The 17,287-nt window shown below is 48.7% G+C and overlaps 1 protein-coding gene across 1 annotated transcript; it reads right to left on the bottom strand.

The window, feature by feature from the left end:
* Positions 1-1,486: 1,486 nt before the first annotated feature.
* On the bottom strand, positions 1,487-16,758 carry tmem150b (transmembrane protein 150B). Its single transcript, XM_055663372.1, has 7 exons — positions 16,315-16,758; positions 11,805-11,879; positions 8,619-8,678; positions 7,288-7,355; positions 4,415-4,542; positions 3,127-3,304; positions 1,487-2,070 (listed from the first exon to the last, which is right to left on the bottom strand). The coding sequence occupies exons 1-7, from the start codon at positions 16,659-16,661 to the stop codon at positions 1,886-1,888; spliced, it is 1,041 nt and encodes a 346-aa protein (XP_055519347.1). The 5' UTR covers positions 16,662-16,758; the 3' UTR covers positions 1,487-1,885.
* Between the last annotated feature and the right edge of the window lie 529 nt (positions 16,759-17,287).

The raw sequence follows: 17,287 nt of genomic DNA on the forward strand, positions 1-17,287 counted from the left end.
AGAAGGCAGGAGAATGTGGTTAGGAGGGAGAGATGGATCAGCCATGATTGAATGGCGGAGTAGACTTGATGGGCCGAATGGCCTCATTCTGCTCCTATCACTGGTCAAATTGTGAAAACACTCTTGAAGTTCTGACGGCTGCAGTTACAAGGATAGCCACACAGTGGCAGCGAACCTCCATTATTTATTAGGTAGTTAAAGGGCTGAAAAGGCTGGAGTAGGTGCTGGAATAACTCAGCTGGACAGGCAGGCAGCATCTCTGGAGGGAAGGAACGGGTGACGTTTCGGGTCGAGACCCTTCTTCAGACTGAGAGTCAGGGGAGAGGGAGACACAGAGATAAGGAAGTGTAAGGTGTGAAAACGAGACATCAAAAGAGATGGTGATCATGGATAAAGTAGATTAGTTAGTTATCTAGGAGAAGGCGATGACAAAGCAAACAGATAAAATATGATCAGGGGGGCAGTCAGACTGGTTGGAGAATTGGGAAGGGGTAGGGAAGGAGAGCAGTCTTACTAGAGAGCAGTGCTGAGCTACTATCTACCTCACTGGAGACCCTCGGACTATCAATGATCGGACTTTACCTTGCACTAAACGTTATTCCCTCATCATGTATCTGTACACTGTGGACGGCTCGATTGTAATCATGTATTGTCTTTCCGCTGACTTGGTTAGCACGCAACAAAAGCTTTTCACTGTACCTCGGTACACGGGACAATAAACTAAACTGAAGTTATCCTTTGGAAGCGAGTTGTTGGTTCTAGCAGCATCTCGTGAAGATAAAGGCAGAGGCGGAATATAAAGGCTGTACCTTCCCGTAAGTGGCAAAGCAATCTCCAAAAACATGTAGGTTTGTAGGTTAATTGGCTTGGCATAAAATGTAAAGTCGTCCCTGGTGTGTGTAGAACAGTGTTAGTGAGCAGGGATCGCTGGTCGGTGCAGACAAGATGAGCCGAATGGCCTGTTTCCGCGCTGTATCTCTAAACTAAACTAGATCACGTTGTACCATTCGATGGCTGAACTCAATAGTGAGAACATTTTACAGGGTGGCACAGCGGTAGAGCTGCTGCCTCACGGCGCCAGAGACCCGGTTCCGATCCTGACGTCGGGTGCTGTCTGCGTGGAGTTTGCACGTTCTCCCCGTGACTGCGTGGGTTTCCTCCGGGCGCTCCGGTTTCCTCCCACACGCCAAAGACGTGCGGGTTTGTAGGTTAATCTGCTCTCTGTAAATTGTCCCCCCCCCAAAGTGTGTAGGACATAGAACGGGTGATCGCTGGTCAGTACGGACTCGATGGGCCGAAGGGCCTGTTTCCATGCTGTATCTCTGAACTAAACTAAAATATCAGATTCAAACACCACTGATCAGCAAAACTGGAATAAAATAAGAATGTTAATCATAAGACTGATATTATTTCTCCCTGATATTAGCAAGTAACATAAAACTACCTGCGGTTTGCATTGATTCTTACATGCTGGTAGTAATCTGCATTTAAGTAGCACCTTTTTGGCATGGTTTAATGTTTCAAGGGAGTGTGGTGAAATGTCCTGAGTTGCTTTAAAGGAGTGCAGTAAATAATGTATTTCAAGGGAGCGTGGTGAAATGATCTCCAAGGGACTGTGGTAAAATGTCCTCCAGCAAGGGACCGTGGTGAAATGTCCTCCACCAAGGGACCGTGGTAAAATGTCCTCAAGGGAGCGTGGTGAAATGTCCTCCACCAAAGGCAGCGTGGTAAAATGTCCTCAAGGGAGCGTGGCAAAATGTCCTCAAGGGAGCGTGGCAAAATGTGCAGTCCCCTCACGTTCCATTGAGGTAGAGGCAGATGGAGGGAGCCTTGGCTCTGGGCCACAGTCCGCCCGTCTGTCTTGCAGCCGGGGCAGTTGTTGCTGCTACAGCTCCAGGGTGGTGACAGAGGTCTGCATGGCGCTCTTCTCCCTCATGACGTGGAAGTAGTGGCCGTCGATGTGGCCAAAGTCCACGGCGAAGAGGCCGAAGAGGAAGAGCAGGATGATGCCCGCCACCCACTCGCAAATGGCCGCCGCTGATCGGTGCTCCCACAGATGCAGCACCACCACTGCAGCCGCTGTCAAGGAAAGTGTCGCCAAGGCGTTGTTTGCCCACTGCCCCACCCACACCCCATCCCCCAACCCCCCCACCCCATCCCCCCCGCTTGTGGCCCACTGCCCCCACCCACACCCCATCCCCCCAACCCTCCCACCCCAACCCCCCCGCTTGTGGCCCACTGCCCCCACCCACACCCCATCCCCAACCCCCCCACCCCTACAACCCATTCCCATCCCATCCCCCCCCCGCTTGTGGCCCACTGCCCCCACCCACACCCCATCCCCAACCCCCCCGCTTGTGGCCCACCGCCCCCACCCCACCCCCATCCCATCCCTCCACCCCCCCTTCCCACATCCCCCCAAAAACTTCCCACCCGCCTAGCCCATTCCCAATCCCAATCCCATTCCCCATCCCATCCCCGCCCATTCCCATTCCCAATCCCATTCCCCATCCCGTTCTACATCCCATTCCCAATCCCATCCCCACCCCCCCCCTTCCCAATCCCATTCCCCATCCCATTCCACATCCTATTCCCAATCCCATCCCCGCCCATTCCAAATTCCATTCCCAATCCCATTCCCCATCCTATTCCACATCCCATTCCCAATCCCATCCCCGCCCATCCCATTCCCAATCCCATTCCACATCCCATTCCCAATCCCACCTCCATCCCCCTTCCCACAACCCCCATCAAATGTCCCACCCGGAAAGCCCATTCCCAATCCCATCCCATTCCCAATCTCATTCCCAATCCCATTCGGCCCTTCGAGCCAGCACCGCCATTCATTGTGATCATGGCTGATTGTCCCTATTCAATAACCCGTGCCTGCCTTCTCCCCATATCCCTTGACTCCACTAGCCCCTAGAGCTCTATCTAACTCTCTCTTAAAGCCATCCAGTGACTTGGCCTCCACTGCCCTCTGTGGCAGGGAATTCCACAAATTCACAACTCTCTGAGTGATAAAAGTTTTTTCTCACCTCAGTGTTAAATGACCTCCCCTTTATTCTATCTCCGCTTCAAATCCCCGCGTCCTGCCCGTGTCCGCGACCTCTGCTCAAAGGATACCTAGGACGAGGCAAACCGTGACCAGCAGGTTGCAGATGATCCTCAGAGGGCCGACCCAGCACCCCCCGTGCCTGGGCTTGAGCCTGTACATCAGCACCACCTGCAGCCAGAAATACAGGTTGCCGATGAAGAACGACAGGAACGCTCCAAGCAGGTGGACATAGATCTGGTTGACAGTCTGTGGGGAGAAGGGTCGGAGAGGTCAGTCTTGCCCTGGTCGACACAAACAGCTGGAGTAAGTCAGCGGGACGGGCAGCATCTCTCGAGGAGATGGACAGCATCTCATCTCAGCCCGAAACGTCACCCATTCCTTCTCTGCTGCCTGTCCCGCTGAGTTACTCCAGCATTTTGTGTCTACCTTCGAATTTCAGAGTTAATTCGCTCTTCACTCCATCATTCTAGCCCTGATAGTCCCTGCCTCAAATACCTCCCCCGGCAGCTCGTTCCATGCACCAACCACCCATTTAGTAAGGGTCTCGACCCGAAACGTCACCCATTCTTTCTCTCCAGAGATGCTGCCTGTCCCGCTGAGCTACCTCCAGCTTTTTGTGTCTATCTTTGGTTTAAACCAGCTTCTGCAGTTCCTTCCTACCCATTTAGTTCAGTCTAGTTTATTGTCACGTGTACCGAGGTACAGTGAAAAGCTTTTGTTGCGTGCTAACCAGTCAGCGGAAAGACAATACACGATTACAATCGAGCCGTCCACAGTGTACAGATACATGATAAAGGGAATAACGTTTAGTGCAAGGTAAAGCTAACAAAGTCAAGGGTTTTGGCCCGAAACGTTGCCTATTTCCTTCGCTCCATAGATGCTGCTGCACCCGCTGAGTTTCTCCAGCATTTTTGTCTACCTTTAAAGTCTGATCAAGGATAGTCCGAGGGTCACCAATGAGGTAGATAGTAGTTCAGGACCGCTCTCTGGTTGTGGTAGGATGATTCAGTTGCCTGATAACAGCCGGGAAGAAACTGTCCCTGAATCTGGAGGTGTGCGTTTTGGCACTTCTGTACCTTTTGCCCGATGGGAGAGGGGAGAAGAGGGAATGGCCGGGGTGAGACTGGTCCTTGATGATGCTGCTGGCCTTGCCGAGGCAGTGTGTGAGGTGTAGATGGAGTCAATGGAAGGGAGGTTGGGTTTGTGTGATGGTCTGGGCTGCATCTACAACCTTGGAAATATGGGGGGGGAAGAGGTGGAGGGAGGTAGATCAGCCATGATTGAAGGGCGGAGTAGACTTGATGGACCAAATGGCCTAATTCTGTTCCTATCACACTTGTGACCTTATGGACTTACCTGGAAATTTCCCACCAGCGAGCCGCCCAGTGCACAAAGACAACCGGCCACCAAGCTGAGGATGTTGAGGGAGGATTGATGCCCATAGTCTACCACTTGCTGGTACCTGATGATGCAAACCCAGGTCACTGCAAGAGAAAGACCAGCTTAAACGTCACCAAGTAATCTTCCCCAGAGTCGCAGCTTCTTCAACATGGAACCTCTCCTGCTCAGGTCAGTTCCGTTCATTGTCACGTGTCCCAGCTGTTATCGGGCAACTGAACCATCCTACCACAACCAGAGAGCAGCGCTGAACTACTATCTACCTCATTGGTGACCCTCGGACTATTGGAGGAGCAGCACCTCATTTTTCGCTTGGGTAGTTTACACCCCAGCGGTACGAACATTGACTTCTCCAATTTCAGGTGCTCTTTGTGGGGTGGGAGATTGCAACCTTCACGTGGCCCGCCCTGTTTCGACGAATGCAATCAACCTGGCGTGCACAATCAAATAAGATCAAATAGAACAAGTTGTCCGACAACTTTAGGCTGTGCACATCATACGCAAAAAGAAGGCAGTCTTTGCTTTCTCCCTCTTTCCCTTCCCCTTCCCAGCTCTCCCACAGACCACTGTCTCCGCCTCTTCCTTTCTTCGATATATACTAAGGGACTGTGGTACACTGTGAAATCGACAGAAGGATGGAGGGTTGGGTGTTTATGCGTGCTATTTTCGTGATATTTATTTTAGTTGTTTATCTTTTAATATTTTATCTTGTATGTATCGTTAGCTTTTAGAAATGTTTGAATGGTGCACTGACTGGCTGACATTTTTAAATTTCGTTGTACATGGTTCATGTTACAATGACAATAAAGAAACTATTCTATTCTATTCTTCTTCCCGCTCCCCCCCCCCCATCCCACATCAGTCTGAAAAAGGGTCTTGACCCGAAACGTCACCCATTCCTTCGCTCCATAGATGCTGCCTCACCCGTTGAGTTTCTCCAGCATTTTTGTCTACCTTCGATTTTTTCCAGCATCTGCAGTTCCTTCTTAAACACTCGGACTATCCCTGATCGGACCTTGCTGGCTTTACCTTGCACTAAACGTTATTCCCTTATCATGTATCTATGGGCAGTTCTGGTCACCCCATTACAAGAAAAATGTTTAGTCTAGTTGAGTTTATTGTCACGTGTACCGAGGTACAGTGAAAAGCTTTTGTTGCGTGCTAACCAGTCAGCGGAAAGACAATACATGATTACAATCGAGCCATTTACAGTGTACAGATACAGGATAACGAAATAATGTTCAGTGCAAGGCAAAGCCCGATCAAGGATAGTCCGAGGGTCACCAAAGAGGTAGATAGACACACAGCACTGCTCTCTGGTTGTCGGATGGTTCAGTTACCTGATAGAAGTTGATCTGTAGAAGTTAGTGTGAGTTGAAGGGGGACATGCCGAACTTCCTCAGTCCTTGAGGGACGTTGAGGCGTTGATGTGCTTTCTTCTTGGTCGTTGCTTCAATATTGTCTATTGTCTCCCCCCCCCCCCCCCCCCATGTTTTAAAAGCGAATTCCACCCCTGTTCCAAAGGATAACAAGAGAATTTCAGTATAGTAGTAAAGAGGTTCTTCTGCAGTTGTATAGGGCTCTGGTGAGACCACATCTGGAGTATTGTGTACAGTTTTGGTCTTCTAATTTGAGGAAGGACATCCTTGTGATTGAGGCAGTGCAGCGTAGGTTCACGAGATTAATCCCTGGGATCGCGGGACTGTCATATGAGGAAAGATTGAAAAGACTAGGTTTGTATTCACTGGAGTTTAGAAGGATGAGGGGATATTCTTATAGAAACATATAAAATTATAAAAGGACTGGACCAGCTAGATGCAGGAAATTATTTTCCAATGTTGGGCGAGTCCAGAACCAGGGGCCACACACAGTCTTAGAATAAAGGGGAGGCCATTTAAGACTGAGGTGAGAAAAAAACTTTTTCAACCAGAGAGTTGTGAATGCATGGAATTCCCTGCCACAGAGGCCAAGTCACTGGATGGATTTAAGAGAGAGTTAGATAGAGCTCTAGGGGTTAGTGGAGTCGAGGGATATGGGGAGACGGGTTATTGATAGGGGACGATCAGCCATGATCACAATGAATGGCGGTGCTGGCTCAAGGGGCCGAATGGCCTCCTCCTGCGCCTATTTTCTATGTTTCTATGTAAAGGGCCTGTCTCCATGATGTATCTATGGTGGGGAAATGCATTGAACTGATTGGAGGTATAAGGACCTATGATAAAACATGAATTACTTGTAGTTTTTTTATAGTTTTTGGTTTATCGTGTAAAACAGGCCGTCGCTCTAGTTACGAGAGCAGAGCAGAATCTCGCCCATTATCCGATTCAGATTCAGATTCAGATTCAGATTCAATTTTAATTGTCATTGTCAGTGTACAGTACAGAGACAACGAAATGCATTTAGCATCTCCCTTGAAGAGCGACATAGCAAACGATTTGAATAAAAATAATAATAAGTGTCCGGGGGGGGGGGGGGGGGGGGGGGTGATTGGCAGTCACCGAGGTACGTTGTTGAGTAGAGTGACAGCCGCTGGAAAGAAGCTGTTCCTCGACCTGCTGGTTCGGCAACGGAGAGACCTGTAGCGCCTCCCGGATTGTAGGAGGGTAAACAGTCCATGGTTGGGGTGAGAGCAGTCCTTGGCGATGCTGAGCGCCCTCCGCAGACAACGCTTGCTTTGGACAGACTCAATGGAGGGGAGCGAGGAACCGGTGATGCGTTGGGCAATTTTCACCACCCTCTGCAATGCCTTATTATTGGATTATCGTTTACGCATTCTCTTTCCACCCGACCTTTTCTTAGCCCGAGGGGGAAGGATAATCAAGATGGCTCACCCATGAAGGATCCGACGTTCATGACTTGGCCAAAAACACAGCTCTGAGGAGGGTTAGCACCACACACGCTGAGGAGAGGACATACGTTAGAAGATGGACACAAATTGCCGGAGTAACTCAGCGCGACAGGCAGCATCTCTGGGTGACGTTTCGGCTGGAGAAACGTCTGAAGAAGAGTCTCCAGCCGAAACATCTCCCATTCCTTCTCTCCAGAGCTGCAGCAGAGTTAACTCCCGCTGAGTTACTCCAGCATTTTGTGTCTGAATTACAATTAAAACACAAAGTACTTTCGCTATAACTCTAGGACAAGCGCTCAACTAAGAAAACCAAGCCCCCAATGCCAAAAGTATTATCCAACTATCTAACTAAATATACCTACTTAAAAAATAAATAACTCCGTATACAAAAAAATAGCGACCTGCATATTAACTAGTTCTTAAAAAACAAATCATGTTGATGCAAGTACTGTATATTATTGGGGTTTTCAAGTGGGCACCTCCCTTCATTGGTGTCTGGATGAGTTAGGCCCAAGACGCCTTGGGAAGGCCCAACAGTTGGTTCTGTCATTCCCAGAACAACCTCCCTCAATATATGCTCACACCATCGATGCTCCCAGTATCTTCTGTTCAAACTAGCATTTTCAGTTGATAGAAACATAGCAGATAGGTGCAGGAGTAGGCCATTCGGCCCGTCATGCCAGCACCGCCATTCAATATAATCATGGCTGATCATCCACAATCAGTACCCCGTTCCTGCTTTCTCCCCATATCCCTTGATTCCCTTAGCCCAAAGAGCTAAATCCAACTCTCTCTTGAAAACATCCAGTGAATTGGCCTCCACTGCCTTTTGTGGCAGAGAACTTAGTGCAAGATAAAGTCCAGTCAACTCTGATTAAAGTTAGTCTTTCATCAGGCCTCCAATGAGGTAGATGGGAGGTCAGGACCACTTTCTAGTTGGTCGGAGGATGGTTCAGTCGCCTGATAACAGCTGGGAAGAAACTGTCCCTGAATCTGGAGGTGTGCGTTTTCACACTTCTGTACTTCTTGCCCGATGGGAGAGGGGAGACCCCTCTTCAGTGATCACCCCATACACGAGCACTATCCTGCACAGTGGGGACAATATCCAGAAGCCTAATAACCTACAAACCTGCACGTGTTTGGAGTGCGGGAGGAAAACGGAGCACCCAGAGAAAACCCACGCAGGGAGAACGTAAAACTCCGCACAGACAGCACCCGTAGTCGGGATCGAACCCGGGTCCCCGGCGCAGTGAGGCAGCAGCTCTACCCGCTGCGCCACCGTGCCGCCCTAGCTGAGGATCTTGGATTGCTCACCTGATGTAGGGGAACTCCACGGTGACGTTGACTGACCCATTGACCACCGCCATCGCAAACCTGCAGGAGATCAACCATCAATGACATTGGAGCAACATGGGATGGCCAACCATGACGTGACAAGGTGAGGCAATGCAAAAACATACCAAAATAAACTTACAAAAACAATGTTCACAAGTTATAGGAACAGAATCAGGCCATTCGGCCCATCGAGTCTACTCCGCCGTTCAATCATGGCTGATCTCTCCCTCCTAATCCCATTTTCCTGCCTTCTCCCCATAACCCTTGACACCCATTCTAGTCAAGAATTTGTCTATCTCTGCCTTAAAAATATCCACTGACTTGGCCTCCACAGATGTCTGTGGCAATGGGTTCCACAGATTAACTACCCTCTGACTAAAGAAGTTCCTCCTCACCTCCTTTCTAAAAGAGCGCCTTTCAATCTCTGGTCCTAGACTCTCCCACCAGTGGAAACATCCTCTCCACATCCACTCTATCTATGCCTTTCATTATTCTGTAAGTTTCAGTGAGGACCCTCCCTCAACTTTCTAAACTCCAGCGAGTACAGGCCCAGTGCTGTCAAACGCTCATCATATGCTAACCCACTCATTCTGGGGATCAATCTTGTAAACCCTCCTCCAGAGCCAGCACATCCTTCCTCAGATATGGGTCCCAAATGTGGCCTGACCAGCGCCTTATATAACCTCAGCGTTACATCTCTGATTTTGTATTCCAGTCCCCATGATATAAATGCTAGCATTGAATTTGCCTTCCTTACGGTTCAAGGGTGAGGTGAATGATCGAAGGGCCATATCACTTTGCCTGTCACTTATCAGACACTAATGGTAATTGTGAACAGCCTCCTTAAATCCAAAGGTTGCAAGCAATCCATGATAATAATTAAACCTTCCTCAGTTTACACCCCAGCGGTATGAACATTGACCTCTCCAATTTCAGGTAGTCCTTGCTTCCTCCCTCCTTCCCCTCCCCTTCCCAGCTCTCCCACAGCCCACTGTCTCCGCCCCTTCTTCTTCCCACCCCCACATCAGTCTGAAGAAGGGTCTCGACCCGAAACGTCACCTATTCCTTCGCTCCATAGACGCTGCCTCACCCGCTGAGTTTCTCCAGCATTTTTGCCTACCGATTTTTCCAGCATCTGCAGTTCCTTCTTAAACATTTCCTCAGATAAATGTTTGCACAGACCTGCATATATCTAAAATGAGCAATATATCTGAATATATCTAAAAAATAGTCTTCCAAATTAAGGAACAACCTGTTTTAAAAGTGATTAAATGTATCACGGACTCAAGAACCATTGCTGACAAATGGCCTACTCCTGCATCTATTGTCTATTGTCTATAAGTTTGCTGTAAAACACATAGATATGCAGCATTGGAAACAGGGCCATGGTCAGGATTGTATACCAAAGACTTAGAGGTTTTTTTTTCTCTAAGAGGATCACTGCACCCTCTTCCTCAAAGGTCGGTGAAAGTTGAGTCTTTGACAATTTTTAAGGAGGAAGGGAGGAAGTCTTTTTGAGAAGAGAATTTACACTCTCATCGAGTTGGTGGCTGTTGACCCAGTGAGATTGGACTTTGGTTGTCCTATAAAATGATTGGTAATCCACACAGCTGACAGATATGGACAATGAATATACACCTTACGTGCAACACAGCTGTTTAATAATTCATTCTCAGACATCTCGCAAAGTGTCGGGCTACCAGCTGTTTCACAGTTTACATCAAGGATCGTACCATGGGTCATGTCGACTTATGTATATTATCTTCAAAGCAGTAAAACATATCGATGTTCGGGAGCATTATTGACCAAGCCATACAAGGAAATGTTAGGATACACAGGACGCAAACCTCAGTCAGAGATCTGTAAGGAGGTAGGGTGGGTCAAGAGATATAGGGAAGAGACTTAAGAGATTGGGGCTTAGACAGGCCCAAGCCCCAATCTCTTAGCCCAAGACAGGTCTATGAGTGTTACAGTCAGCGGATGAGCAAGGGTCTACAGCGGAAGGAAAGAAATGTCAGATTTAGTTTAGTTTAGACTAGAGATACAACGCAGAAACACTGAGTCCGAGCCGACCAGCGATCCCCGCACATTAACACTATCCTACACACACTAGGGCCAATTTGCAGTTTTTCCGAACCCAATTAACCTACCAACCTGCACGTCTTTGTGGGAGTGTGGGAGGAAACCGGAGCACCCGGAGAAAACCCACGCAGGTCACGGGGAGAAGGTACAAACTCCGTACAGACAGCAGCCATAGTCGAGATCGAGCCCGGGTCTCTGGCGCTGTGACTCCACCATTCTCCCGAGATGTTGCCTGACCTGCTGAGTGACTCCATCCAGCACTGTGTGTGTTTTGATGGTGGGGAAGGGGTGAGGTGCTGCCGTGTGCCGGGGCAGCATGGCGAAGGCAGCGGACACCAACTGAACCAACAAGCCCATTAGGAGGGCCGGCTCCATCCTGGGGATGGAGTTGGAGTTGGATTCACGGGGGGGGGGGTTGGTCTTGGAGGGGAGGATGCTCCTCAAACTGCGGAGCATCCTGGACAACACAGCTCACCCCCTCCATGACACACACTGGTCAACCTGAGGAGCACCTTCAGCAACAGACTGGTCCCACCAAGATGCAGCACAGAACGCTACAGGAGATCCTTCTTCCCTGTGGCTATCAAACTGTACAACTCCTCCTCCCCCTTCTGTCATGGGGTAGACTGAGACTGACTCCCCCCCCCAACCTTTGCACATCCCCAATCCTGGACTTTTCCACTTAACACTTGAATTTAATTTCAAAACCCTTGCTTTCCCCCTCTCTCCATCCCCTCCCCCTTCCCAGTTCTCCGAGCAGTCTTACTGTCTCCGACCACATTTTATCTCTGTTTGCTTTGTTGTCACCTTCTCCCCAACTAGCAATGATCTATTCTACGTGTTCCTTGCTCTCCATCCCCCTCTGTCATGTTTTCACACCTTGCGCTTCCTTATCTCTGTACCGCCCACTCCCCTGAAATCAGTCTGAAGAAGGTTCCCGGCCCAAAACGTCGCCCATTCCTCCTCTCCCCAGAGATGCTGCTCTGTCCCGCTGAGTTACTCCAGCTTTTTGTGTCTCCCTGTGGGATAAATAGAGTTGTATCGCGGTGTACCGCGCAGTGGCACGAAGGTTCAGATACTTACACGGCCCAGATACCTGCTGTGGCGATGATGGCCAAGAGGATGGGGAGCAGCGCCCATCTCCACATCCTGCAGCAGCTGCAACAGATTGAACAGATCCCGTTATTCTGAAGCACAACACCGTCACTCCAACAACTTTCCCTCCCTTTTGGAATATTTTGGAGGACCAAGAAACCAAGAACCAAAAACCACACCACCCCCAGTGGCCATAACAACCTGCCACCTCGGGTTATAGGAAATGCTGTATATTGTCAAGCTGGAAAGGGTTCAGAGAAGATTTACGAGGATGTTGCCAGGACTAGAGGGTGTGAGCTACAGGGAGAGGTTGAGTAGGCTGGGTCTCTATTCCTTGGAGCGCAGGAGGATGAGGGGTGATCTTATAGAGGTGTATAAAATCATGAGAGGAATAGATGCACAGTCTCTTGCCCAGAGTAGGGGAATCGAGGACCAGAGGACATAGGTTTAAGGTGAAGGGGAAAAGATTTAGTAGAAATCTGGGGAGTAACTTTTTTCACACAAAGGGTGGTGGGTGTATGGAACGAGCTGCCAGAGGAGGTAGTTGAGGCTGGGACTATCCCAACGTTTTAATAATTTAGATGGGTACATGGATAGGACGGGTTTGGACCAAACACAGGCAGGTGGGACTAGTGTACCTGGGACATGTTGGCCGGTGTGGGCAAGTTGGGCCGAAGGGCCTGTTTCCACGCTGTATCATTCTATGACTCTATAAACATAGAAAATAGGTGCAGGAGTAGAGGCCATTCGGCCCTTCGAGCCTGCACCGCCATTCAATATGATCATGGCTGATCATCCAACTCAGTATCCTGTACCTGCGTTCTCTCCATACCCCCTGATCCCTTTAGCCACAAGGGCCACATCTAACTCCCTCTTAAATATAGCCAATGAACTGTGGCCTCAACTACCTTCTGTGGCAGAGAATTCCACAGATTCACCACTCTATAAACATTATATACTATCCCTCGCCTGCCTATCCTCGCTAGATCGCACATTGCTGACTGAACTAACCTGACCTAGAAGGTGTGCCAACACTCCCCATTATATGATGCTCAGAGGTTTAGGTTCAGGTTTAAAACTATTAATAATCAACCAGATATTTGCCTGACCAAAACATCTATATTTATCCCCTGCCACAGCCTGGTGATGTTGGAATCGCACTCCTTCAGAAAATAGCACGTTTATCGAACAGATATACCTATGTGGCAGGAAATTTCCATAAGTCTATAAACCAAAGGTTTACATCAATTCCCCCTCCCTTTATTAAAATAAACATGTCCTGTTAAAACATATCCTTGCTACGTAAAGTGGAGTAAGAAAGAACTAACTGCAGATGCTGGTAAAATCGAAGGTAGACACAAAATGCTGGAGTAATTCAGCGGGTCAGGCAGCATCTCTGGAGAGAAGGAATGGGTGACGTTTCGGGTCGAGACCCTTGGGGTCTCGACCCGAAACGTCACCCATTCCTTCTCTCTGGAGATGCTTCCTGTCCCACTGAGTTACTCCTGCTCTTTGTGTCGACCAGGGCAACAATAACCAAGGGTCTCGACCCGAAACGTCACCCATTCCTTCTCTCCGGAGATGCTGCCTGTCCCGCTGAGTTACTCCAGCATTTTGTGTCTACCTTCCTTGCTACGTAACTCTGACTGGGAAATCACGTCGCCAGAGTCCCAGGTTCGATCCTGACCTCGGATGCTGTCTGTCTGTCTGTGCGGAGTTTGCACGTTCTTCCCGGTGGCTGCGCGGGTTTCCCCCCTCATCCCAAAGATGTGTGGGTTTGCGGGTTAATTGGCTTCTGAAAATTGCGTCGGGATAAGGTAGAACTAGTATGAAAGAGTGGTCGATGGTCAGCTTGGACTCGATGGGCCGAAGGGCCTGTTTCCACAAAGTATCTTTCGATCAATCAATTCAACCTATCTCCCTCCGCCAGCCCTTGAGAAGGTCTTCTTGAGCCAAGAGTTTCCTCAGGACGGCACTGGTTTGAAGGGTTTTGGATTTAGACCCGGGGGTGATGAAAGAATGGATGCTGTATCTTTAGAGACACAGCATGGAAACAGGCCCTTCGGCCCACCGAGTCCCTGCCGACCAGCGATCCCCGCGCACTAACACTTAGAATTGGGGACCCAGAGTTTCGCTGAGGAGAGAGGCTTGATTGTATTTACAGATATGTCTATTATTATTAGAACGGGATACGGCGCGTAGACAGGCTCTTCGGCACAGCAGGTCCACGCCGACCATCGATCTCCCGTTCAGACTAGTTCAACGTTATCCCACTTTCAACACACTGTGGGGCAATTTACAGAGGGCCGATAAACCTACAAACCCGCAGGTCTTTGAAGTGTGGGAGGAAACCGGAGAAAACCCACGCGGGTCACGGGGAGAACGTGCAAACTCCGTACAGGCAGCACCCGTGGTCAGGATCGAACCCGGGTCTCTGGCGCTGTGAGGCAGCAACTCTACCGCTGTGCCGCCTATACTAAACTAAAACCTAACGTATTAGATGGCCACTAAACAAAATTTTACAGCAGACATTAATACACCTCTGGATTAGTGCTTACGGGCCAATCTTATTTGCTTAACTTTATTCATAGGTTTTAATGATATACAGAAAAAAAATCAAACTGAGAGGCACTTAGATGGAACGGTAAATAAACTTGCACCACATAGGTACAAGTCTCTTATTGTTCGAGAATACCGCACAGAAAATAGAGTTTGATGAATTTCCAGTAACGTCGGGCAAAACCTGCGTAAACAGCTTGGGTAGTGATTTTCAAAGGGACTGAAAAGATTAATTTTAGTTTAGTTCAGAGATACAACTGGGAAATAGGCCCTTCAGCCCATCGAGACCACACCAGTCAAAGTCAAAGTCCATCTTATTCGTCACATACACCCAAAGGTGCAGTGAAATGAATTTGCCAGCAGCGATACACTCAAAAAGACCACACAATGCACAATAACATTTGACACAAACATCTACCACAGCGTTCTTCACTCTGGTGGAAGGCACAATGTTTAGTCGGTCCTCCTCCTTTGTTCACCCGTGGTCGGGGCCATAAACCCTCTGTAGTCGCCGTTACGGACAGCCCGATGTACAGGCCCTGATGATCCAAACTCTGACGTCGGGACGATCGAACACACAAAAAACCATTGATCACCCAATCACACGTTCTACATTATTCCCTTTATCCTGTATCTGTACACTGTGGACGGCTCGATTGTAATCATGTATTGTCTTTCCGCTGACTGGTTAGCTTGCAACAAAAGCTTTTCACTGTACCTCGCTACACGTGACAATAAACTAAACTAAACTATCCCACTCGCTCACCTAAGGTAGACACCAAATGGTGGAGTAACTCAGTGGGTGTGGCAGCATCTCTGGAGAGAAGGAATGGGCGAGGTTTCGAGTATTTAGCAGACCAGTAAGACACCATTATTTACAACTATTATTGCTATGCTATTTGTTAAATATCCAATAGACAATAGGAGCAGGAGTAGGCCATTCGGCCCTTCGAGCCAGCACCGCCATTCAATGTGATCATGGCTGATCATCCACAATCAGTACCCCGTTCCAGCCCTCTCCCCATATCCCCTGACTCCGCTATTTTTAAGAGCCCTATCTAGCTCTCTCTTGAAAGCATCCTGAGAACCTGCCTCCACCACCCTCTGAGGCAGAGAATTCCACAGACTCACCACTCTCTGTGAGAAAAAGTTTTTCCTCATCTCCGTTCTAAATGGCTTACCCCTTATTCTTAAACTGTGGATCCTGGTTCTGGACCCCCCCTAACATTGGGAACACGTTTCCCGCCTCTAGCGTGTCCAAACCCTTAATAATCTTAGTGTTTAAGAGGGAACTGCAGATGCTGGAGAATCGAAGGTTACACAAAAAAGCTGGAGAAACTCAGCGGGTGCCCGCTGAGTTTCTCCAGCTTTTTTGTGTAACCTTAATAATCTTATATGTTTCAGTAAGATCCCCTCTCATCCTTCTAAATGCCTAATAGTTTGAGAATGATTTTCAAGGGAGAGCCAAGTGTGTTTTACTGTTACATGTCCCAGGTAGAATAATGAAATTCTTACTTGCAGCAACAAGTGAGCAGATTTTACTTACCAACAATCCGTCTTGCCCTCTTTGGAATGTCTTTACCAGATTAAACTCCACAAATCTCATCCTTTACCTCATTTAAAGAGGCACACTCAGCCATGTGGGGGTCCCTCCCCAACCCAATGCCGAACCCCGTCTTTGATGAGGGTCGGGACTAGGATTTGCTGCGATTTTTTTATTTTACCCCCCCCCCCCCCCCCCCCCCCGTCTCTCTCTCACAGCCCCATTGCTGCTGAAAGTACGCTGGCTGTCGGTCGGTCCCCAAACCTCTCTTCCTCCCCCCACCTCAGTAACACTTCGACTAACTCTCCCCCCGAATGAGTCTCCTTGTCACCCTCTCTTGAATCACTTTTCCTGTTTGATTTAAAGCATAAATAATTTGTAAATCCTTTCACCCACCTCCTTCCAGCGGGCTTGACCGAATGAATGAATTCAATCTCTCGGGTGTACTTTACTCTACACGTCGACAGGGTGAGTTTCCTCTGTAAAGGGTTGAACAAGCACAGGTAGATAGCTACTGTATTTACCAGTGTATCGCCCGTCTCCATATATAAGGAAGCTACGAAGAAGTGTGCAGGAAGGAACTGCAATTGCTGGTTTACACCAAATATAAACACACAGAATGCTGGGCGATAGACAGGAGACAATAGACAATAGGTGCAGGAGTAGGCCATTCGGCCCCTCGAGCCGGCACTGGCATTCAAAGTGATAATAGACAATACACAATAGGTGTAGGAGTAGGCCATTCGGCCCCTCTAGCCAGCACCGCCATTCAATGTGATCACGGCTGATCATCCACAATCAGTACCCCGTTCCTGCCTTCTCCCCATATCCCTTGATTCCGCTATTTTTAAGAGCTCTGTCTAGCTCTCTCTTGAAAGCATTCAGAGAACCTGCCTCCATTGCCTTCTGAGGCAGAGAATTCCACAGATTCCCAACTCTCTGGGTGAAAACGTTTTTCCTCATCTCTGTTCTAAATGGCTTGCCCCATATTCTTAAGCCGTGGCTCCATTCAATCTCCGATCCCCCAACACTATTCTCTTGCCTCTCACATATCCTAATCTTATATGTTTCAATAAGATCCACCCTCCATCAGTATACAAGCTCACCGCTCCCTTCCAGTCCCGCCAACTGGGGAATAACTCCATATCCCTTGATGATCGGATTGAGACCCTTCTTCAGAAAAGTCTGAAGCAGCCAGATTTTTTCTCTCCAGGGAGAGTTCCCTCTGTCTAGCTCTCTCCACCCAGAAACCTTGTAATTATTGTCCATCTTGATTCGCTATTTTTAGCTCTAAGAGCTAAATCTAACTGCTCTCTTGAATACATCCAGTGAATCGGCCTCCACTGCCTTCTGTGGCAAAGAATTCCAC

The sequence above is a fragment of the Leucoraja erinacea genome, chromosome 37 (genome assembly GCF_028641065.1).
Source record: "Leucoraja erinacea ecotype New England chromosome 37, Leri_hhj_1, whole genome shotgun sequence".
NCBI lineage: Eukaryota > Metazoa > Chordata > Chondrichthyes > Rajiformes > Rajidae > Leucoraja > Leucoraja erinaceus.

What these genes read in the sequence shown, in the direction of transcription:
- tmem150b (XM_055663372.1), bottom strand. Translation starts at nt 16,661, where the DNA reads ATGGCCTACTCCTACACCTATTGTGTATTGTCTATTATCACTTTGAAT. An exon ending in ACAGCAGGTATCTGGGCCGT is followed by an intron (nt 8,679 to 11,804) that starts GTAAGTATCTGA and finishes GATCTCCTGCAG; the next exon opens with GTTTGCGATGGCGGTGGTCA. An exon ending in GTGGAGTTCCCCTACATCAG is followed by an intron (nt 7,356 to 8,618) that starts GTGAGCAATCCA and finishes TCCTCTCCTCAG; the next exon opens with CGTGTGTGGTGCTAACCCTC.